At 36.5% G+C, this 24,017-nt stretch overlaps 1 protein-coding gene across 9 annotated transcripts in view; it reads left to right on the forward strand.

Annotated features, from left to right (window-relative positions):
• Window positions 1-24,017, forward strand: part of RBM33 (RNA binding motif protein 33) — a 102,315-nt gene that overhangs the window by 31,994 nt on the left and 46,304 nt on the right. For 8 of the 9 annotated variants that reach the window (XR_009818834.1, XM_061997386.1, XM_061997388.1 and 5 more), the window contains exons 8-10: window positions 3,235-3,440; window positions 5,086-5,401; window positions 9,603-9,661. Coding sequence is in view for 8 of the 9 variants with exons in the window: in XM_061997386.1 (XP_061853370.1) it covers window positions 3,235-3,440; window positions 5,086-5,401; window positions 9,603-9,661 (581 nt within the window). In the remaining variant the exon portion in view is untranslated. The remainder of the gene's footprint in view (window positions 1-3,234; window positions 3,441-5,085; window positions 5,402-9,602; window positions 9,662-24,017) is intronic. The other variant, XM_061997391.1, reaches the window with a different exon arrangement.

Genomic DNA, 24,017 nt, shown 5'->3' on the forward strand with positions numbered 1-24,017 from the left:
AATTTCCATCCTGTCACATTTTGGTGACCTTTTGTGACAGCTTGTCTCTATTGGAGGAGTGCATTCTTACTTGCTGATTAAAGATGTCATTTGAAACCATTTTATTACCAGCGATAGTGAAATTAATCTTGACACTTAGAGACACTAGAAAAATAATTGCTGATTCACTGCACTAGCTATGTGTGAGAGCTCTACAGTCAAGATGAGAATAAGTGTGTGTTGGTATTAAATAAGTAAAACTATAGGGTATTTATAGGTAACTATTAAGGAAGTGAAGAAAAATGACTGTGGTTAGTACCACCAAACTGAAGTATTCTGTCTTTACTTAATTTAAAAGACAAAACCCTACACTTATGCAGAGCTATTTGCAAAGGGATAACAGAGGTTCTTGAATGTGGTAATACTTTTGTTGTATCCTACTTAGTTGACAGCTAGTGGATGTGGTTTGGGCAAGGCTAGGAAGTGACAAAGAGTGTATTCATACACCGTTGCCCTGTGTGCAGAAGCACATGGTGTAATCAGGTTGCAAGTCTGGATGATGGGGAAGAAAAAGTTAAAGGAGAATGCTTCCAGTCTCTCAGTGTAGATTGCAAATATATGTAAATATATATTTTTTTAGTAGCTGTCCTGGAATGTGATTTATTTTGTGAATCTCTGTATTATCCAGGATAGTAGGGATTCTAGGATTTTCAGTCTTGGGGATTTGAAATGCTGTTGTTCTGAGGGAGCATGTTGCAGAGACCTGTACTCAGGGCTGGTGTAGGCAGGAGCCAGTGGCCGTGGGCTGAAGCAGCCAGCACACTGCCCAGTTGGGCATGGCAGCATCCAGCTTGATCACAACACAGCCAAGCTCTTAGCCCATGAGAAGCAGTGAGCATTTTAATGTGAATACTTTGGTTGTGCTTTGAAGAGTCGAGGAAGGGAAAGAGGATCCCTTTTCCTACTCGCCACATCTTTTCTAGTTAGTAGTTTGATATGACTTTCAAGGAAGACAGGGACTACTTTTTCTTGTTCCCCTCAATACAAAACCATCTTCCACACTCTCTCCTGTCCTTGATCTCTGTGTATGTGGCACAATGCTTTCAAATTCAATCAACAGCCCACCTAATAATTCAACTGACAGTGTATTTCGCTGTGTGGTGATTAATAGCAATGTAAAGCACTCAGGAAGGTATTCCTGAGTTTAGTTCACTACATGAGTCTTTGCTTTTGCAGTCAGGCTCTGAAGCTGCAGTTTTGTGGGTAAGCAAAATTCTTCACAGGTAGGACACTGCCTCCAATGGCAAGTTGTGAGGGAAGTCTGCTTGATACTAATTTAATCTTACATTTATTTTTAAAATCAAATGGTTATGTTGTATCTATGTTTTGGACAAGATCTTAATTTTGGACAAGGTCTTTGGACAAGATCTTAATTTTCCTCAGAAATTCATAGCATGCACTTCTAATACCATACTAAGACTTGAAGGAGTATGAGACTCTGCCCCTTTCTAAACGTGCTATGAGATTTTCCTGATAAAGCCTGATTGTCTTGTGCTCTGCTGATGTTTTGAGGTGGATGCTAGGGCATTTCATAAGATTATTTGAAAATTAAGGCTTCATACCACTTAATTGTGGTGTCAGAGGAGAGAGAAAAGGAGGTATAGAAACTTGTCTCATTGTCAGCCTGTAGAAATAAAACAGGAATCTGTTCTTGGGCTTTTAGGAATCTGTCATGTTTGCTGTGTTCTTAGACAGTCATCAAGTTCTAAACTTTGCAAAGTCCCTGTTTTCTGGAAGTGCTAAATACCTTTGAAAACGGGGATGTGCAGATTTACGGCTTAGCAGCTCAGTTGTGCAGGTAGTTTTTTTAACCAAATACGAAGAGCTTCTGCAGTCGGAATGCGCAGCACTCACCTTTTTCTGCCCTTCTGTCAATCCTCAGCTTCAAAGACTAATTGAGATTACTTATGGAGATGTTTAAGATGGTGGTTTAAGTAGCTTTGGCTGTTAGACTCACAGGAAATATTAATAGTTTTCATGTTGCTTTAGTTGTGTATTCTTGATGAAGAATACCTAGTGATATAGAGGCGTAATAATAGTGTCTCAGTTGCTGGATACATACTTTTATGTACCTTGCATAATTTTACTTTATCCTGAAAAGTAATCTCTGTACCCAGTCTTCTTTAATATTAAGAGCAGACTTTTAAAGTGAAAACTGGAATTCTTATACAAATTTCCATTTATATGAAATGAAAAAATGTTTTTATTTGTCAGGAGTGTGTTTCTTGTCTGATTTTGCCCTGTCAGATGCAGAAATCATTTTTAAAGGTAACAAGGAATCTGACTGGCAAATGGTAAAATCCTCAACTCTGTGTTTGGGCTAAAGTCTATCACATTTAACTGAAACCTGGTGAATAACACTGCTTGTACTGTTACTGTGTGTTTCCCGAGTTTGTTGTAGACTTTTTCTTTATTTCCAAGTAATTTGATTACCTGAGCCTGTTACTGCATGGTTTTCTCTTAATGTTATCAGCATTGTCCTAGGTTTCAACCAAATCTGTGTCTTTATCACATACCATCTGTTCTCTGTTGTTTACCTGTGATGTTAGTTGGGTGGGGGTTATCAGCAGCCGTGTATTTGGCTGAGCTGAGCACAGATTTTTGAAGTGTGCTTTCTTACGTATAACTGTCACGCATAAAATACAGCTGCTTCTTAAACCACGTTATAGTAGAATAAATATTAGTAGTTAAATTCAGGTCACTGAAATGTTTTTCCAGTAAGTTCTTCATTGGAACAGGCCAATGTGCAAGACAGTCTGGCAGATAAAATCTGTTTGTATAGGAGACTCAATATATTCTGTACTAAAAAGTTTACTGGGGGTTTCATTGTACTTCCAGGTAAGTGAGATGTTAAGATACCAAATTTGAGAGGAGCCAAGCCTCCTCTTACAGCATAAGCCAAATTTCAACAGCATTTAAAAAAAGCACAGCCAAATGTTTTTCTTCATAATTGTTTCATTTATCTGCTTCTTTTTGCCTATGAAACAGACACAAATATCTCTGTGCCTTTGCCTTTTAAAGATGTCTTTTAATGAAATGTTAACATGCCACCTAAAGGAGATCAAAGTGCCTGCAAATTGTATGTTAGTTGCAAGGATGCTTCTGTAGTTCTAACAGTGTGTTTTTTCATTATATTTTCGATCTCCTCACCATGAAACTAAAATATTTTTCCCCCATCTCTTTCTCTCTCAACAGAACTTTCTGCAGAAGCCAAAGCAGCCTTACTTGAGTTTGAAGAGAGGGAAAGGCAGCTTAAACAGGGGCGGTATGGCTCAAGGAGAGGAGGGCGAAGAGGAGGCTCAGTGATGTGTCATGGAATGGGAGAACAAAGAAGAGATAATGATAGGGGAAGAATGAAGGATCACAGGCCTGCACTGCTGCCAAACCAGCCATCACCAATGGTACCTTTTAATCCTTAGTATTCTTTGAACGTGCTTTCAGAAAATTACGGAGCAATGCATTTGAAATTGTGACTCTTTACTAAGGTGGAATATATATTCTAACGTATGCTTTTTGCTCTTTCAGGGCACTGTTAGGCAAGGTGGGCTTTGTATGATATGATGATTGTGAAAGTATGTGCTTAGTCCTGCTGCCAGCCTCAACTTGAGGAATCTCAAGCCCTCCAAATGAAAAATAGATTTCAACAACACAATCAGGCTTACTTACTGATTAGCATAAGGATAGAGGGAAAAGTTAATTCCTCTGAGAAGTCCTTTACATGAAACACAGAAACATGTTCAGTCTCACATTATATTAGAAGTAATTTAGTTTTAAAAAAATACGATTGCCTAAAATATTTCTTGGGGTTGTCTAATATTTTTGCTGATACTGCTAAAAAAAAAAAATCTTATTTTGTACCTACCATGCTACTGTGGAGGCAAATAAAGTAAATCTTGGGGTTCAAGGTGAGATTTAGCTTTGTCACTATTTCCCCCTTCCATGTGCTTTTTATCACCAGCTAGAGGATATTGCTTTTTCCATCCAAAAAAACCCTCGCCAATGTCATCAAGAGGTAGTCCATACTTATTTTTGTTTACTGTTGCAAAATGTACTGGAAGTTGAGATTGTACAACAGAGCCTAAGTATGTCTTTGCAGGACAAGATCATCTGAATTAAAGGGGACTTTTCCAACAGCAGTAGCTCTAGGTGCTGATCAATAGCAGGAGTTGTTGGAGATCTCAGCTGTTGAGAGTCTCACAGTAGAATTTTTCATGTTTTTAAGACAGTGAAGATGGACTAATTTTCTTTTCTGTATTGCTGTGATCTTTGCTTATTATTTTGATCTTGAATGTTGTAAACATTTTGGTCCTCACCACAGGATCTTCTTGTGCATGCTTTTTAGTTGCTTTGCTTTATATATATGGTTGCTGAAAAAAATGGTGTGTCATATCTTTGTTACTGAAGGATTGCTTGTTTGGGACTCTTGCTTTACCATTTGAGAGTTACTGCACTAGGACTGATAATTAGTATCAGTGAGTTCAGAAGCAGAAGAGTGCATATGAAGAGAAACAAAAGTTATTATTAGAAGTGATTTTGTCCATTTGTGTTTGAGTGTTAAGCAGCAAGAGGTTTTCTTCCCAGTTACAAAAGGTACCTTTGAAAGATGTTTTTAAAGTAGATTTTTCTTCAGGCAGTATGGATAAGGCTGCACTGATCCCTTAATCTAGCTTAATTTGGTTTTTGACTTCTGTTTTGATACTAGGACTCTGAGTGACCATCACATATACGTTATTGCAGTTGATGACAGTTTCCAGTGAGATATGAAACTAGTCAGTTTCACTGTTAAAAAATGAACAAATGTCTGTATTCTGTGTGTGCTTCCTTGCTCTTTGCCTTATCCTCTCCTTCACACAGAGGTCTTCAATTGTTCCTTTGCTTTTCTGTGTTGATGGTTCTCAATGGTTCCAGTTGATGATATGGGAAAGAAGTTTTTCTGTTCATATTTGACCTTAATTGTTCTCCAAAGGTGTCTTGATTTTGTGCTGGCTTATGTCAGGATATTTTAATTTTAAAGCCTATTGACTTTATTCTTTTGTCTGACTTTAGACTCATTCACAGAGGTTAATTCCAACACACCAGCAACCTGTTAGGAGTCTGTTCCAGCAGCACCAACAGCAGCAACAGCAGCACCAGCAGCAGCAGCAACAACAGCAGCAGCAACAACAGCAGCAGCAGCAACAGTTACAATCTTTGCTTCCTTTACAGCATCAGCATCATTCTTCTCCTCCTCCAGGGCTACATATGCCCCCTCAGATAGAAACACCTAGAATAATGATGACTCCACCTCCAGTGACACCTCAGCAACCGAAGAACATACACATAAATCCACATTTCAAGGGGACGGTAGTGACACCTGTACAAGGTGAGCTTTCTGAACAACTTCCAAGTCATGCAAGCATGACTCATCTTTTTGTTTGCTAGACATGCAACAATTTGTTTGTTTATCAGTTTATGGAAATATGCTTCAGGCTGATATTTTTTTTCTTAAGCTTGAAACAAATGTTTTGCCTGAAGTAAGAGATAAGTGTTGGACTGTGGCCAGCTGAAACAGCTAAAGCCTTTTCAACTTTTGAATTATCTTTGTTACTCTACTGCAAAGAGCAGTAAAAATGGAAACTTAAAACATAATATGCCTTTTAAAAGTAGCAAATGTCAGGTTTTAAAACTAGGTAAGTACTGCAGTTCATAATTTCCTGCATCAGCTTCAGCCAAGCATTCAGAGAATGACTGCCCACTTATTTCACTCCTTGCACTGTAATTGTGCTGTGAAAGGTATCATCTGCTGTCCTTACTTAACAAGATATATGCTCTCACTTTTCCTTTCAGTGCCATGTTTGTCGTCATTTGATTTGCAGCCTGCAAGTACATTTTTCTGTAACTTAACACAAGCACTCTTTGGGTTTCGCTTTTTAGGGCAGCTCTAAACAGAGCTGTTAACATTACTGCTTATTTAGGAAGTGTTTAATCTGTAAGAGAAAAAGACACCTGCAAAGCATTTGTGATTCTATTGGAACCAGACAAAGTAAATACATACATACATATTTAGACATACTTACTGTTAGGTTTTTTGTCTTTTTTTCCCTCTTCAAATGAGCAGAACTCCAAGACAGTGCTATCTTTACTTTGTTTATTTGACCATTGAAAAGCATGAATTTGGCAGGGTAGGATATTGCCAGTTGATAGAGATCTGTTAGATGTCTCACAGATTTCTTCATGGTAGCTGCATTGTAGAGATTATTTTGCTTCTTCCTGTCTAATATAATCAGTGCTTCCCACCAAATTATGCATCAGGACAGATTATCTGGAAGGAGTCCAGAAGTTCCTTTAGTCTCAAATTTGTCTTCCATGCATTTTCCTAACATTTCTAAAGCAACAATTACTGTTTTATGAAAAGCAAAAATTTCCTCTCCTCTCTCCCAATGAAACAGTCAACAGATGTGTGTCTAGGTGTATTTAGACCTGTATTTCAGTGAGGAAGATCTTTGCTACTGATGGCAGCTGGTTTGAAGGACCATTTGCACACCGAAGGAAAATGTGTAGGACATAAGTAAACTTCAGGGAAGATGGGCATAATTCTAAAATCTTCAGTGACATTTACATATTAAGATGAGTTTTTAATAGCCATTGACAGAAAAAAACAGTAGACAGAAGTTCTAGTATAGAGAGAACAATTACAAACTTCCTCTTAAACAGTTCTCTTCAATTTAATCCCTCTGCTTGAGGGCCTGATAGGCAGAGACTGATAGTTGACAACATTAGGATGTATTTCACATACACCATCATTTATTCAAGGATAACAGAAAGTATGAAAGATCAGATTGACTTCATGTTCTTGATGATGTCCTGCCCCTTCTTTACTGAATATATTTCTAGATACATGGGGGCTTTTACACATGGGAGAGTACAGTCAGATAGGTGCAAAGTTTATTGGGAATCTGTTGTTAAAAATTTGATGCCTGGAAGCCAAGAAATCTATGCCTGCAAGTGCATAATGTATACTTATGTCCTGGTATTTTTTTTTCAATGTTCTGACATTTTTTCCCCTCTAATTTTATGGCAGGATTAAGCTCATATACTTCTAATTGTCAGCACCAAGGACACTTTCTCTAGCTGCAAGTCATAGAAATATACCTTCTCTACGTCGTTTTGGTTTGAGTTAATCGTAAAATGTGAGTGTGTTGGTATTTTTGAAAATAGACTCAAACCTCCTGTAAGCTAAGAAATTTTCCTGTGAATAAAGTAGCTCGTGTGAGAGCTCTAATAGGCAGCTAATTCAACCTGAAAGTAAGTTGAAGCATTCTTGAAGGAACATTGGCATATTCCTTTTGATGTCTTAAAGGCAAGTCTTAGACAGTGGCCACCATCTCCCTGCCCGCCTTTGAATCTCGGTTCCAAAAAAATGATTATTTTCAAGTCAGTTTTGTTTAAAACAGATTTCTACTGTTTTTTGTCTTTGAAGCTTCGTAAATCATTTAGAAAGACTCTATCAAAACCCTCAAAACAATTATGTGAGCCTCTGTGTTATCTGCTGCAGATACTAGTCAGCTGGCATTCAATTGTGCCTTTTTGTGGCATTTGAATACCATGTCTTAGTTGCTTACTTGTCATACAACTTTCTCTTTCCTTTGTATCCTATTTTCTAAATTAGTTTTGAATTGTAAGTATTCATTTTTGGCTGAATGCATGTGCAAATTTGAGTATTATAAATTTACAAATGCCTGAGGACTGTACAAAAATGTACTGTGAAATACTTGTTCAACCTGTGATGATAGGTATTGATTTTCCCCACCCCCTTCCCCTGCTATTAATGTTTATACTGAAAATAACTATTTCAAGGAGACTGTGGTGCTGCCAGAATTGACATGAACTAATGAGCACTTATGGCAGCTCGGTAGATGAGTGTGCCATTTATCTTTTAAAAACTGTTTGTTGTCTTGGGAAAAATTACATTGTAATTCTCCTAAATAATCTCTGTGGGAATTACTTCTTCCATCTTTTCAGATATGGCATTGGAATTTACAGCCAAAAGCAATTTAATCTTCTTAAAATAGTATTTAACAATACACTGTGTGTTATTTTTGAGACATACTTTTCAAACTTATCGAAGATTTTGACATCAGGAAAACGAATAGTTGTTTGAGACTGCTGCTTCAGCAAGTGTCGAAGGATTGAAAGGGCACAGAGTTTGAACTACTATCTTTCATGATTCTATGAATATTTAATTAATTTACTTAAGAGACATAAATATCTCTATAGGCTACTGCCAGAGGCAGGATACTGAAATAGACATGAGTGCCCTGCTCAGTTGACATTTTTCTACCTTATGCCATTTTTCTCGGTGCCTTTCTGACCTATAATACCTGAGCTATTTCAGTCCTAGGTCTGTCAGGATCATGCTATCAATTTTTTCCAGGTGGCCATGGCTGCTTGATATTGACAGATGTTCATTAGAAGCCAAAATGAAACTATGCAACTAATTTTCTCATGTAACCTGATACGGAGCTTGCACCTAGTCCTTTGGCCCTGAAAGTTTACCTGTCAGTCCTTGAGCCACAAGTATTTAACCCAAGTGGACACAAGCCATTTATGGTCATGAACCACTAATGTATTAGTACTTGTGCCTCAGTTACTAAGGTCTTCTCTAGGCATTTTGTTTAACATGTAAACATTTGTATTTTTAACTTCTTAGACAACTCAGGAACTAGGAAGTGCAGTGGAAAATGGGAAATCTGTCATGACACTTTGTATTGGCAATTCACTTACAGATTCAGTCACCAATGTGATCCAGGTCTTAGATGTTTTGTACTTTATGATATAATACTAAATTAACGTTATGAGAATTTTTTTTACTAGTCTTTGGAAAGGCAGTTGTATAGACAAGTCATCCATGTTAATCCTCCTGAAATACCAATTTTGGAGGTTATTTATCAGGCAGAGGATTTCCTAATTCTTCCTGGTCTCTCTTTATGAAATAGCAGTCTTTCAGTTCCATGATACCTAAAGTGGGAATGTAGTTGCATATACCACTCAGGTGGAAAGGCCAGATTACTTTTTGCTTTCTGTTAATTGCTGCTGCCTGTCACATTTTTACCCTCCTATCAACAGTGATTTATACCAGATACGAGTCTCATGCCCATGCTTGTTGTGGGAGGTTGGTGATGAGACTGAGAGATACCTAGGAAATCTTGAGGGGCATGAAGTTAAGAAGGCAAAATAATCATGTATCCTTCTATTTGAAACATGAAATTACCGTTAGAGCCTCTGTCAGCTTTGTCTAAGAGATGTCTTTGGCTGAATAAGTATTCTAGTTTTGCTTCCTGCAACAAGGAGCAATTTAATTCTGGAAGATACAGAATTAAATTATGTAAATTAACAAGGAGAATCCTAATTACCCTGTTGCATGTTGCACGGGAGGGAATGGTTGCTTAAAGTTAATTGTGGGAACTGTGACATGTGAGGATAAATACAGATTTTTTTTTTTCATGGCTTCTTACTGCAACTGCTTTTGGAAATAACAACTGTTAGGTAAAACAAATGGTGTTAAAAGGTGCTTCTCGTTTCAGTGCCCTTGCTGCCAGTTCCAGCTCAGCCAAGACCTGCTGTAGGACCCCAGAGATTTCCTGTGAGTAGCAGCTGTTTCTTCTTCTCTGATATGGATAAGCATACATTTGCAAGGAGATATTAATATAGCAAATAAGAGCTGTTCTAGTGAAATATAATTTTAAGGATTTGTAAATATTGACAATACACTCTGCAGTTGAAAATGTTTGTTAAAAGCTTAAGGTCAATGGATTTTTGAGAATAGAATTAATTCTGTTTAACTGTAAAATTGTTGAACCAGTCTCTCCAGTGGGAGAGGCATGAATGCATCTTGTCTTAAGGAATATGGGCTTCATTTTATTACTTGACTCTTTCTGTATAAATAGAATCCTTATTTTATTTGATATAATAAAAGGCTATTTGAAATAATCCCTAAGCTTAAAAAGCAGTTAAATATATTTACTGTAAAAATCAGCAATCACTTTTATCATTATTTCAGGCATTTACATGCCCTCATGTTTTCTTGTGTAAAAGGTGGGAATGGCATCTCGTGACCTTACTTTATGTTATGTTTCTAACTTCTAAAACAAATAAGTCAGCTGCTTCACTAGGCTAATTTCAGTTGATAATTTTAAAAAACTTTGTGAATGGAGAGAGTGCATGCTTCCCAGACCTTTTGTCATCATTTCACAGTCTTGTTCGATATTTGTAGTTCAGGTGGTTTGTAGCATATCAAAATAAGCAAAAGAAAAAAAAATATTTCTTTCAGTGTTACTTGCTTCAAATATTTCCAAATAAAGACCCATATATTATTTCCCTAATACACAGAACACACAAAACTTACCTATCTGTCAATGTGAGCAGTGCTGAAGGAGGGAAATAGATGTTTGTGAACATCTATGTAGTATCAGGCAGTAAGTTACTTGCATAGAGATCAGTTGAATTGGAAATAAGCTGATTCCAGAAACCTGCTGTGACGTTTTGATAGCCATGTGTGTACCTGGTTGGTTTTGACGCAGAGTATTTTTCATTCTTGACGTCTAGGTGAGAAATTGTTATGTCTATATTTTGGATACTAACTTGAATTTTAGAAATTGCCATGTTTCTTCTGGGAACTAGAAAAAGGTTTAATCAGTAAAACTGGTTTAATTTAAAGAAACTGGTCTTCTATTATCTCACCATCAATACTTTGGACTAGAAATATTTTTCTATTTAAAAATATTGTGGTTTTGAGAGGAAATAGTTTTCTTTAGCAGCCTTTAGTATTATGTGACGATCTTAGCACCATTTTAAAAGTTTTTGATGAAAACAAATATCTTGCTTTTGTTTTCCTTTGACACTAAGTTGCTTTGCCAATAAATACAATTTGGGATGGGAAAGAAATTGGAGGACAAGGAGTATCTGTAAAGGCTTTTTAATTGACATCTTGAGATGTGTTTACGTCAGTGTAGAAAAGTTGGAAATTAATTTTTTTAAATTGACTGTGAAATGAGATTTTAATTTTGTTCAAGTTGGGTTTTGCAAGTCGAGAGGTGCTGTAGACCTGGTTAATATTGTATTCAACAATTTAAAAAATACAATAAAATAGACTCAACATTTTTGGTAGCTTCTTTTGCCTGATAGCTTGCTGCCTTTTTATGTAAGCAGTGCACTAGCAAAGAGTCGGTATTGTCCTTTCTTCACGAAGAGTATGAGGGCTAGTGTAACTAAAAGGATCCAGTATTGTGATTTGCTTGCCCTGAGTGGGATTTCTTTTCTACTTCAGCTGATAATATGCTCTATGACCCTGAGAAAGTTACTTAATCTTTCCTCACTGAGTTATAAAATGAGTATAACATGGACTTCCCTTATAAAGTACTTCATAAATTTTGCATAGGTTATCAGTCAGGATTAGGAATTAAGTGTCACTGTGTACATATCTCATGTTTGTTTTATTAAATGTAGCATGTTAGCTCTTGAACTGAAGTCAAATTTACTTTGACTTGAATGTTTTACCTTGCAGAGCTACCTTTTTTGTTTTGTTACATGTCAAATGCCTAGTACCATTATAATTTAGTTGTTTATGTGTAAATGTTGACTTGTAGCAGTATAGTGAAGTTTAGACAACTCTGCTGACAAGCTTTTGAAAAAGATCAAAGTAGTATTCCAGACTATAGTTCATTCATCTTTTTCCTCCTTGTAGAAAGAATCTCCATATATGGATATCCAATAACTTGAATCTGCCCTTCTTTTTAAGATTGTGTAGTCAAAGGGAAATAGTTAACTGATTTTTGTGGTTGTGGTGTTTCTGAAATGTATTTGCACTCTGCTTTCCCCTTTAACTTCAAACTGGATGGTTTGTTCTGACTGAATCTAGCAGAGGTAGAAACATGAAAGTTAAGGAAATTCTTGCAGGTGAGAGACCTAAAAGAGGCTAGTACCCTAACTGAAGGAAAAATTGCTGCTGAGCTCCTATCTTACCTAGGAGAGAAATCTGTCAGCACACTCTGTGTGTGTTCCAAACAGAGGAAGAGCTTCAATCGGAGCTAATCACTTAAAAGTCATAAACCCATTGGAAACCAGGTGTTACTAATTAATGGCTAATGAAGTGACTTGTAACCATGTGATGGTTAATTGTTACAACCTTCGGCAGAGGAATGTAATTGCAGAGTTGAACAAAGTTTTAATGAGCACGTTAGTACATTGGTGTAAGTTCTAAATGGTAAGAAATGAAGTATTCAATGAGTGATGGTGATCAGGATTGAACCTGTTTAGAGTTGAGACTGATTAAATTCACTTACCTTGAAATATTAAAATTTAGATTCAAAATTAAGACTCGTAGTTCAGTTACTTCTTAAAGTTTAACCCCTTAAATATTTACAGAGGAAGCATTAGAACATAATGGGATTAATCTGTGTTCCCTACTTGAAGTTATTTTAACGTTTACAAGAATTTGCGTAAAGCAAGAACTGCGTATCTCTTACTCTGTAAGCATTCAAGATCACTTAGCATGAAAGATGTTTGAGAGCTATGTTCAACTGATTAGGACTGAATAAATGGTGGATCTGAGGCATGTTAGCAGCTGAGAAGTATGGTGAACTTGTCCTAACTGGAACTTCAAGCCCTGAGTTCTGCAATGGCTTCTATGCTTGTCTAAAATGCAAAACACTCTTCAGGTAGCTGTGGCTGACAGTAATCCATTCTTCAAGCATAGTTGATGCTAATATTTTGCCAGGTATTTGAATTAACCTAGAACTGTGCAAGTGCCAACTGCATGGGTTTTTTTAACCTGTTTAAAGAGCAGATTAAGTGAACTATTTGGCCAAGTCTTTTGGAGGTCTTGTTTTTAAAGTGGTTAAAGTGCCTTTCTCTGAATTGCTGTCTCAGTGTCATGGTTGATATTTCACAGTCTATTTTGGGCATGGAAGGGAGGTGACAGAAGGCTTTATTCATAGACTAGTTGTATGAGTCTTCTGAATTTTTCATGTGTTTTCTGACCAAATTATTAGTTTTTGTGGATGCTGTCATGCAGGTACTGATGTGTTCTGTAAAGAAATTAAATAGTAAATAGAAAAGGTGTTTCTAAGCACTTTGTGTGTATGTTGTTGCTAACTGACTGTTGTAGAGGCCAGATCATTCCTTCATTTATAACTAGCAAAATCATTTGCTTTAAAATTGTGATTTTCATGAGCTAAGTTGATGGTCTAAATCTTTTTGTTTTGTATGTGAGTCCACAAGCATGTTGTATCTGAAATAGTTTGATGCTTGCCCAATGGAAAAGAAATTACAGAGTTTTTACTTCAAACATAAAACTACTTCCATGCTTATTAAGATAAATTCATATACAGCAATTTTTAAGGACTTATAAAAACGGGGTGAGTGTTGTCATGCCTGTTTTAGGGTAGAACATAGAGGGAAGGTGTTTTTCACTGTCAAAATTCTTAAATCAGAAATTGTGAGGGATACCTGTCTGTCACTGTTAAAGGTAGGATAGAGATGTGAGGCCATTCCTCTGTCTCAGTCCTAGATCCTACTCTGAAACCATTGCAAAGATCAGAGCCTGTTAATGCAGTTGCTTGCCTTTTACCAGGAGAAATTTCAGGAAATGGAGATAAATTCCAATACAACTGCTGTCCTTAACCTGACACGCCAAGTGTGGTGCAAGATGGGCAGGTGTTCATCCCACAGACATGTTTTATTAACTTTGGTCAACTCAAGTTTCAGAGCTGCAGTTAGGAATAGTCTGAAGTGGCACAAAGCACAAGATGAAGCGCCACTAGTGTCTGCCTGATTAATCTGGGTGAGGAAGGCTTTGATACTTCGTCATGCACAAAGCTTTTCTGCTCTGATAGGACACTATAGTGCACAGACTACCATTCGGGTAGCTGTTGAATTCAAGTCTGAAAGAATTGTAAGACATAAATTGTGTTTTATTCAGTGTAAAAAGAAGACTTTAATAGAGCAACTTGTCCTCAGGCACTTGTGAATAGTTCATATTGCTTGTCTTTTCATGTCCCAGGGGGGTTTAACATTATTTGATTTTGAAACTTTCCTTAAAATTTCCTTTCAAAATCAGCTTTATCCCAGACAAGTACTTGATTTTTTTTTTTTCCTTAAACTGCAAAAACCTTAGTAAATTTCTATGTGTTCCCATTCAACATGCTTCTACTTGATCTCTAGTATGTCAGGTGTTGGCTTAAATGGGTACTATGAAAGGCAGTTGATAAATTTTGATTCAGTTCGTCCACCATTTCTAAAAGCTCTAGTTTTGACAAATTCTGAAATTTTGAGTGTTGTTTGAAATTCAGACACTGGTTTTAAAGGCTTCTTTATCTTTTAATCAGAGAGATTTTGAAACAGTTTTTGCCCAGAACAGCTTGCTGTCCCTCATTTGCCACTTGCTTGAAACATTTCATTTTGTCAAACAAGGAATTACTGTTACCCAGAATAATTATAAAAGGTACACTATGATATGATTAACTTTTTTACTCAAGGTGGCCCTTGGATCCGCCTCCCACACCATTTTAGCAAACTTGAGGCAGCTCAATAGATATTACAGTGTGCCTGGGTCTGTGGACATGCTTTTGTGTAAACACCTTTTGCAATATCTAAAAGCAGAAGTTTGCTGTGCTTTTTGGAAACAAAACTCTTAGCAATAGTGTTTGATGCTTCTTGTGGCAAACGTAATTAGGGAGTGAATTTTTTCCTTGTTGTTTTAAATTCAATTGTGAATTGCTTCAAATGAATAAGGGCTCTAGAAACTGTTGCTAAGGTCATGGCTTATAACAGTCCAATGTGTGAGTGTAGTCAGTCTTTTTAAGCCAATATTTAGTAAGTAACGATATTTAGTAATTAATACATGTTTGCAGCAATATGTATATAGGAGACAAACTGTTCTTGGAAATAAAAAGCCATTTGTGAAAAGGATTCTTCTACTTCCTCACAATTATTCTGCTTTAGCTATGGCTTTACTATAATGAGTAACAGTAAATGAAATTTTCACTCTATTACTGTGTAGCAGTGGCAGATCACAGGTAGTGTAGAAAGCATTTTGTTTTCATTTAACAGGATACACGGTATCAGGTGGTTGATTGACATTTCTTGGATAGTGCTTTATACAGCATTTCATGCAAATCATGTTTGAATGAGACTGCTGCATCAAATTACATTTCTTTCAGATTATGGCCCTTGCAGATGTGAAACAGAGCTTGTTCAGCAGCTAGCAAAAAGCTTTCATTTTTAACAGTGTTTTCACAACTTGACTGCAAAGCCTTGTAATTACAGCACTTAAGATAGTGAAGGAACGATGGGCACTTTCTCTTATCAGATCTATAAGTAGTAGCAAGCAGATGCAGCATGAGATCCCTCCAGCTGTCAAATATTGTCAGACTGGCATAGAGGGAATGCAGTTTAAAATGCAGGTGACATAATACCCAACATCCTTCATTTGCTAGTGGGCTTCTGATTAATCACGATTACCATACATTATCATACCATCAAATTTAATCATATCAATGAATTCCCATCTGCAGGAGGAGCAGCAGCAGCTAAACATGATGGTAACAGCTATTAAATAAGAGAGAAATAGATGGTTTCTAAATGCAGTAACCCTTTAACTTGTCATGCTAGCTCTAGTGCACACATGCTCAGTAGATATTAAAATCAAACAGATCTTGTGCATTTTTATCTTGTAGCTATTTTCTATTTAAGTGCTTGCTAGTCAGCACTGCCAAGGAAGCCAGTTGTGACTTCTTTATGATTTGTTTGTTTTTTTTTTTTCTCTCATATGTTAATGATGCTAGATTTTTTTCAATCTCAGCTTGAGTACCAGCTATAATACAGAATCCTAGCATGGCTGAGATTGGCAGGGACCTCTGCACATCATCTTGCCCAACCCTATGCTCAAGCAGGGCCACCTAGAGTTGGTTGTCCAGGGTGGTGCCCAGGTGGCTTTTAAATATCTCAAAGAATGATCACTCTACAACCTCTCTGGGCAACCTATTCTGGTGCTCAGTCACTCTCACAGTAAAAAGGTTCTGATTTGGATGTATTTTTTACATACATAGGTATGTACATTGTTTTTGCTATATTTGTAGGTATGAAATTTGAAGTTTTTTTAAGCCTTGTGAGCAAAACACAAGATTTATTAAGAAAAAAGGAAAAAGGATTATGTCTGTAGCTATTCAGGCATCAATTGGGCACTGTTAAAGAAATACTTTACAGAAGTCAAGACTTACAAAGAAATCCAATTAAAATACACAATTGACTTCCTACTACAATGCAGTAAAAAGAATCTAGTATTTAAACACTGAATGGCGAACTGGAAGATATTTATTATAACATTATAGAGTCATAGATGGTCATGTACTTCTCTTAAGCTGTTGTCACTGAGCTGATAAAATGTCCTTTCAAAAGATAATTCAGTATCTTTCTCATCACAATACAGAAAAATCTATAAACTGGTATTTATTCTCCTTTTGCACCTTCAGTTCTTGCTGTTTCTTTACAATATGAAGGGAGAAAGTGCTTCATTAAGGGTAAAACAGTAAGTCATATTGCTATTTATAGTAATATGAGTTAATTTAGAGAAATATTATGGGTTGACTGTAGGATATCCAAGAGGGAGAAAACATTCAGGCCTTCATGCTCAACACCTGCAGCATGTACTTGCAAGTACATTGGGAGCTCTGGTTATGTAAAGTTCTTGCATCAAAGTGTATGCAAATGTCAGAGGTGTTGCAAACCTCCAAAAAGAGATTTCCTTACTGAATAAGAAATCAGGAATCAGGTAATTTAACTACTAAATAGTCAGGTCTGAAATGTCATTTTCTCATACAGATCAAAGTCCAGATTAGCAGCAATTCTAGTATTTGTTTTCTATAAAGCTGGCTGCTTCTTGACTTTTTTGTAGCAATCTGAGCAGTTATTTTGAAGGGAGAAGCATCCATCCCCTAGTCACATGTATTTATCTTTGAGGTATTCACATTGTTTTAAAATTAACTGTAACTGCACCATCAGGCTTGGAGTGCAGTGTAGAAATCCTGAATTTGATATTCATGATCCAGTTCAGTCCTGACCTTGGAGTTGTTTCTAATCATCAGTGACTTGCGGGTCGCTAAGATACGCGAGATGACTAAATACTGTAATAATAGTACCATAGAGAAGTCTCTGGTAAGTCCAAGGAGAAGGTATGAACTTTGTTAGTTTTTTAGATGTCATATCTCAATAGTTCTGAAAGCAGAAGAGGTCCAAAACTTTTTGGGTCCCTGATTTTTACATATCTCTAAATCTGTTAGCTTTCAGCACAAAAATATACAGAAAGATTTTGTAATTTTTAAATAAAATGGTTATGACATTCTTGTCCTTCAAGAGACAGCCCTGATGAGGTCTCATCTGGAGTCCTGTGTCCAGTTCTGGGCTCCCCAGCTCAAGAGGGACAGAACTTCTGGAGAGAGTCCAGTTCAGGGTCACCAAGATGATCATGGATCTGGAGCATCTTCCTTATGAGGAAAGGCTGCAGCACCTGGGGCTGTATAGTCTAGATAAGAGGAGACTGTGGAAGGATCTCATTTAATATTTACAAATATCTAAATGGTGGATGTCAGGAGGTTGGGGCATCCCTTTTTTCTGTTGTAACTGGTGACAGGACAAGGGGTAATGGGATGAAGCTGGAACACAAGAAGTTCCATTTAAATATAAGGAAAAACTATTTGATTGTTCAGGTGAGGGGGCCCTGGCACAGGCTGCCCAGAGGGGTTATAGAGTCTCCTTCTCTGGAGGTTTTCAAAACCTGCCTGAACACGGTCTTGTATGACCTGATCTAAGTGGACCTGCTTTGACAGAGGGGTTAGACTAGATGATATCTAAAGGTCCTTTCCAACCTCTACCATTCTATGATTCTAAACAGCACTTAATGTCTCTTTTACTCTTCAATTTCTATTTGTGATATTTCTGTATTGTACTTATTTTTAAAATTAGAGGGCACCAAACAAATTGATCACACATTCTTTGGCAGCACACCCCTGAAGAGGATTACAAACTCAAGTGAAACTGAATCTTCCAGATGGATTAATTTAAAACATCTGTTAAAGAAATCAGTTCGCACTCTAATCTGAGAGGTTTGGGTTTTCTGTTCCTTCAGGCAATGTGGGCTGCTACAACTTGTCTGTCACACTATTTCTTGTTACAGCCTGTCTCTTATTGCTCGAGATGCTCATCCTTCAGTCATACAAAACAGATAGTTTGGAGCATGTTTTTTCTTCACGTCAGCACTGTTACAAATTTAAACCTAGAGCCAGCATTTAGTTAACAATGTTTATGTTATACCTGCATTCCATTTAGGAGTGTTTTCTAAGAATTGTTCTTGAATGGAACCACTTGTCCTGCAGATTTTTCATTTCTAAAGTATATACCTTGATAATAGAGCAGATGAAGGTCCAAGAAACCTATCTGTGAGGCATGGGTTGCTTGTGAGCCAGTGTGCTTTGTTGCTTCTCTTACTGAAACACACTGGAGTTGTGAGTATTTTGTCTCCATTTACAGCACAGATACGTCACTGATTGATATATTAGGACAGATGCTCTGAGATTTGCTGGAAAAGCATATCTTCATGTGCAGTGTATCTAAATTTTAGCTTTGATCTCCTGAACTGTTTGGAATTGTCTTAGTATGCTGGCAATATCATTCTTTTTTATGTATTGCCTGTCCTTCCTTTAGCTACATGAGTTGGTGTAATAACAAGGGATTCCATGCCTTTCTCTCCTTGCTTGTACTGGTTTTCAGTGCTGTCTGAAATTCATTTTGAGACCATAAACAGTGAAATCAGGCATTGATGGTTTCTCTTCCAAATGACCTGGACATGTACTTAAATGTCCTAACACACATCCTCATCCCTTAGAAGTTTTGTAGTACTGAGCAGAATCCTGTTGAATTTATGTGGCACACTTTAATGTTATTATGTTCAGCTCAGTTGAGGGAAGTATCAACCCATTCTCTCTCAGATTCAGTTTGCCTGTAATATTGTCCAGTCAACATACTTGCTATCTCCTTGCATTTTCTCCTCAGAAAGCATATTCCAGAAGCATTGAAAGGATTCATGAATAGATAGCATACATTCATTGTCTTGAGCTTTATGATCATTCTGAACTTAAATGCATTACAATCTAGAAGGACAAAAATTAGTCATGAGTTTTTATACAAGGGATTCTTATAATACTAAATCCATTGGGAAAATCTTCATACTTGCTGGGTTTTAGTTCACCTTTTTGGAATTATGTGGTTGTCAGACATCACAGGGACACTATTGAGTGATTTAAACTATATTTAAGGAAATATCAAAATACACTTAAATTTCAGTGACTTGTTCCTTTTCTGTATGCTGTGCACAATAAATCAGAATTCTATGAAACCTGAATGTGAAGAACTGTAGTTTGTGGGATGTGTACATTTTAACTTGAAAATTGCTGAGCCATATCCAAGGTATAAGAAGCAGGGCTTCTTACACAAAAGAGTGGAAAGTCAGTTCCTTGTACTGGAAGGTAGGCATTTTAGGAAAGCTTTTCAAAAAGTCTAGTAGCTACTGAAATAAGAGGATTAACATCTTGTGACAGATGGCTATAGTTTTAATTGTCATAGGTTATAGTGGTCATTATTCTTTGCATTTAAACCATATAAGAAGAATTAGCTGAGTGGCCCTGCTTAACTGTCAATGGAGTTCTCCTAGCTCTTTGCATTTTAAGTGAGATTAATAAATGAAAACATGTTGTAGACTCGGGGTGTAATTTATTGAAAGATTCATGAAGTTTCAATGACATTGTTAAGGTATTTAATTAGTCTCATGAAAAAAAGTAGAGTGACCCTTTTAGAGAAGCTGATAAGTCATATAATAGCTGTTAGATCCTCTTTATTCCTTGCTTTATAAGATTAACTTTGTGCTAAGCAATTTATGCTAAGTTTTCCCTTTTATTGGTAACCAGAGTTATCTATGCTTCATGAATAGATTATTGGAGATAACATCATGTAATTAACAAGAGATGCAGAAAAGTAAAAGTACAATTTGTGTAAGAATTGTATGAGAAAGAGTGTTAATTTCTTAACTAGGAAGGATATTTAAAGGGATAAAAGGAAGGCAGAATAGTGCAGTTCTTTGAAAGGATTAGAGTAACCTTATCTCCTGTTCTTTCAGAAGGTGGGATTGCCTGGGTGTGCGAAAGTCATGTTCAATGAACTATTCACAACTCTAATGAATTGTAGACACAAGTTTGGATTGCATTTTTTTTTCCAAAAGTGATTGATACAGTATGCCTTAGCTATATTGAATAATGGAAGTTAGTTAACGGGGAAATTGTGCAACCTGCAGGCATGCAGAATTGTATAAAAATGTCAGTCTGAGGTGCTGTAAATTACGGTGTGTGTTGAGGAACAGTGGGTATGGGTTTTTTGTCAGAGTAAACTTCACAAAATTTATTGTCTTAAGACAATAAAATGTCTGACGATAAAACATGTCAGTAGCACCTGTGAGCAGTTATCTTTTCCTTTTGAGAACTTCTAAAATTTCTGGTTGTTATTTCTTTTGGAAATCTACATAGAAGCCCATTTCTAATGAAATTTCCTTCTAGACATCAGTTCTTGTATTTAAAAAAAGAGAATACATACACAAGAATTTTTAGAGTAAAATCAGATGAGGATAAATTAAATTATAGGGTTACACATACTCCTTAAAACCAAGAAAAAGTCCAGACCAAAAATTACTTTGTTTGTTAGTTAAAGAAATATCTTAATCTTCAGTACGTTACTTTCAGTGTACAGGCAGTGAGATGTTTAGGTTTTCACAGAGGAAAAGACAGAGTAGCCATAACTGTATCCCCTTGCAGCTCCCAAAGCCTTACTGAGAAGATCGTTCGGAAGCTCTCCAACTTTCCAAAATGACAGTTTTCCTCTCTAATCTTTGAAGTACCTGTTAACCTCAGGGCTGCACGTAGTGGTTTAGAAACAATCACAGTGCTGAAGTGGTTGCAGTTTTGGGAAGGGATATGTGTTGTCAGGCTTAACGGCTCCTAGGCCAGCCTATGGTGTGGCAGGTACCTCTGCCCCAGGCCTCGTGCTGTTTCCTGATTCAGTGCTGTTTGTGCAACTGGCTTTAAAGCTAGCTAAAACTGCATTTTAGGAGCCTTTCTTTACAATTTAATACTCTTCTACTAAGTAATCAATCTAGTAATGACACTAAATAATAAAAATTAATGTAATAATGATACGAAATAATCCAGTAATGATGAAAAGGGGAGAAGACTCCTCCAAAAAGTTACCATATACACTCTGATGGGTCTTTCTCATACAGCTGTTTAGTAACTCAGTCTTGGGAATCATCGTCTATATGAATGTGATCTAGCCTTGTGGGGGTCTCACTGGAAAGGCATGTAAATATTTTGTCCTTTACCCCACTGCCAGAGATGTCCCCAGTGTTGGACTGAAAGGTAGAATCTTGCAGCCTTGGCTGATCATATGAATTTGTAATTCTCTCTTTTGTTAGGTTGAAACTTATTAACATGAAAATAGGTATTTTGAAGGCCATCAGATTTTTTCAGAATTATTAAGTAGGGAAGTTTTGCAAAAGGTATAATGATGAAGTAATAGTTAAAACTGGTTTTTACAGGGAGCCTTAGTTGACATGTGTAGTGAGTAGTTGGTTGTAATTTGAAACTGTCCGGATAGCAAAACCATGAAAAATGGAAATAACTACTGTGCATATAAAGATTTATTATGCATCTATGTTACAGTATGCTTATTTTATCAAAAATAGACCATTATGAAACTTGGCTTTTGCACCTGCTCTTCATTAATTTTTGAAGTTAAATAGCTCTGCGTGGTTTTTTCTACAAAATACCAGAGGGTGCTTGGGGGTTATTAGGAGGAAATACATGCTGAATGTAGAGTTTAACACTAATGGCAAAATGATCCACTCTTAGAATTATAGTTTAGCTACTGCTAAGAAAAAAACCCACTACATCAAAAACTTTAGCTAATGGAGAACTGCTCTGTAACTTGGTACTATTTTAAAAACAATTAGGATTTGACATAAATAAAAGTTGAATTTGTAGTATTAGTGTATTCCTATTAAATAGGAGAAAAGATGTTATGGCATTTCAGAGTAGTAAACAAGCACAATTAGAAAAAGACCTACTACAGTTTATGTTGGGGTTATGTTGTTTTTTCTTAAAGGTTCACTTTTGTCTGAAAGTAGTAGCTCTTGACTCAGCCTTAAAATTTCAGTTTCATGTGTAGTATGTGAAATTAATCCACATCTCACAATCAAATTCCTGTTGGAGTTGTCTCAGGCTTTTTCAGAAGAAACATACCAGCAATGTAAAATCTGAAAATACAAGGTTCCCCTGTGTTACTGTGATTTAGGGCTGAATTTAATTTCACTCTTCAAGGATGGTCTTTTTCATGGATATTAGAAGGAAAAGAATAAAACTTTTTTTTTTTTTTAGAGGCAAATATTGGTAATTCATTTTCCTGCAAATAACAAAGGCCTTTGCAATTAATTTTGCATGATTGGCCTTTGGTTATCAGCCAGGAAATGTGATCAGTCATATTTTAGCAGTTCTTGAAAATGTCATATACAGAAAGTTAAAATCTCCTCAGTGATCAAATAAGTAGGTATTTGTTAGCAATGCTCAATTGTACAGCATGCATCTTTGCTGTGATTAGATTTATATCAGCTGTACTTTTGTAGTTTTGCCATTTTTGAAAGTTTTAGGTTTCAGAAAGCCCAACCTCCTTCTTCCATTTTGTGTGGAGTTAAGTGCTCTGACAGAGAACCTCTGACAGTTGTTTCAGCACTAAAACTCTGACATGGAGGGACAACCTCCATCTTTATAGCAGGATGTAAAGAGGATCTTTAGGTGCAAAATGGAAAGAGGTTTGGCAAATCATTAAAAATTTCTCAGCTTCAAAGTTTTAACTGGAATCTTATTTATCAAGTGGAGTTCTTAACTATGAGAGATGGAAAAAAAAAGAGAGGCCAATAGGAAGAGATCCAAACTTCAGATATTTTCTTGCTCTGATTTTGTTGGACTGTTTTGGCGTTACTTTGATGTGAACTTGTGGGATATAATTGTGTGGGATAAAATAGCATGAAATATACCATTAAATAAAACTAGAGAAAAATACCTTTTTTCTCAGTGTATTTTGGGGGGCATTTGTTGAGATTTTTGGGTAACAGTTGGATAACTCTTAGTAAAATCAGTGAAAGTATTTAGAGGACTGTAGATATTTGCTCCTTATATTAAGCCATATGGACATCTTTGTTACTGAAAGGAGCTTGATATTAGCATTGTTTATATTTTTAACACTAAAATAGCTTTTACTGGTCATTGGTTTCTGGGATTTTTTGATAAATAAACTATAATCTTATTTTTTCTAAAAAGTGTTTCTTAGATCTAAGATAACTTTGTATAGCTCAGTTCAAAGACTTAGCTGAAACTTGCTTCGTAGGTGTCTACAGTTCCCTTATGGGAAATACAAAGCTACTCTCAGCATATGTAGTAGTACCAGGCTTCTGTGGTTTCAACCAACATGCGTTGCTGTGCTGAATGCCTGCCTCAGTTTGAATCATTTTGGTGGAAAGTTTTCCACATACTTTTCACTCCAAGATTGAAGCAGTGAAAAATATGAAGTCTAACTGAGCCATTTAGGAATGGTTTCTTGTTGCTTAATTTTTCAAGGAAGAAAATAGTGTTTGGCTACACTAAGAGTGTGAAACTCAACAGGACTTCCCATGCAATTCAGGGCTGCTTTGGGATGAGGGAGATCTGGGCATAGAGCATGGAAGTAGAGGATCTTTTTCAACCCATAGTCTCATTTACTACTTATTCCCTGGTAAAAGAAAGAGGGTAAATTGCCTGGATTTAAGTTTACAGTAAGAAAGGCCAGATTTGGGTGGAGTAAATGGGAGCTCC

This window comes from Colius striatus, chromosome 5 (assembly GCF_028858725.1).
Source record: "Colius striatus isolate bColStr4 chromosome 5, bColStr4.1.hap1, whole genome shotgun sequence".
NCBI classification, from domain to species: Eukaryota; Metazoa; Chordata; class Aves; order Coliiformes; family Coliidae; genus Colius; species Colius striatus.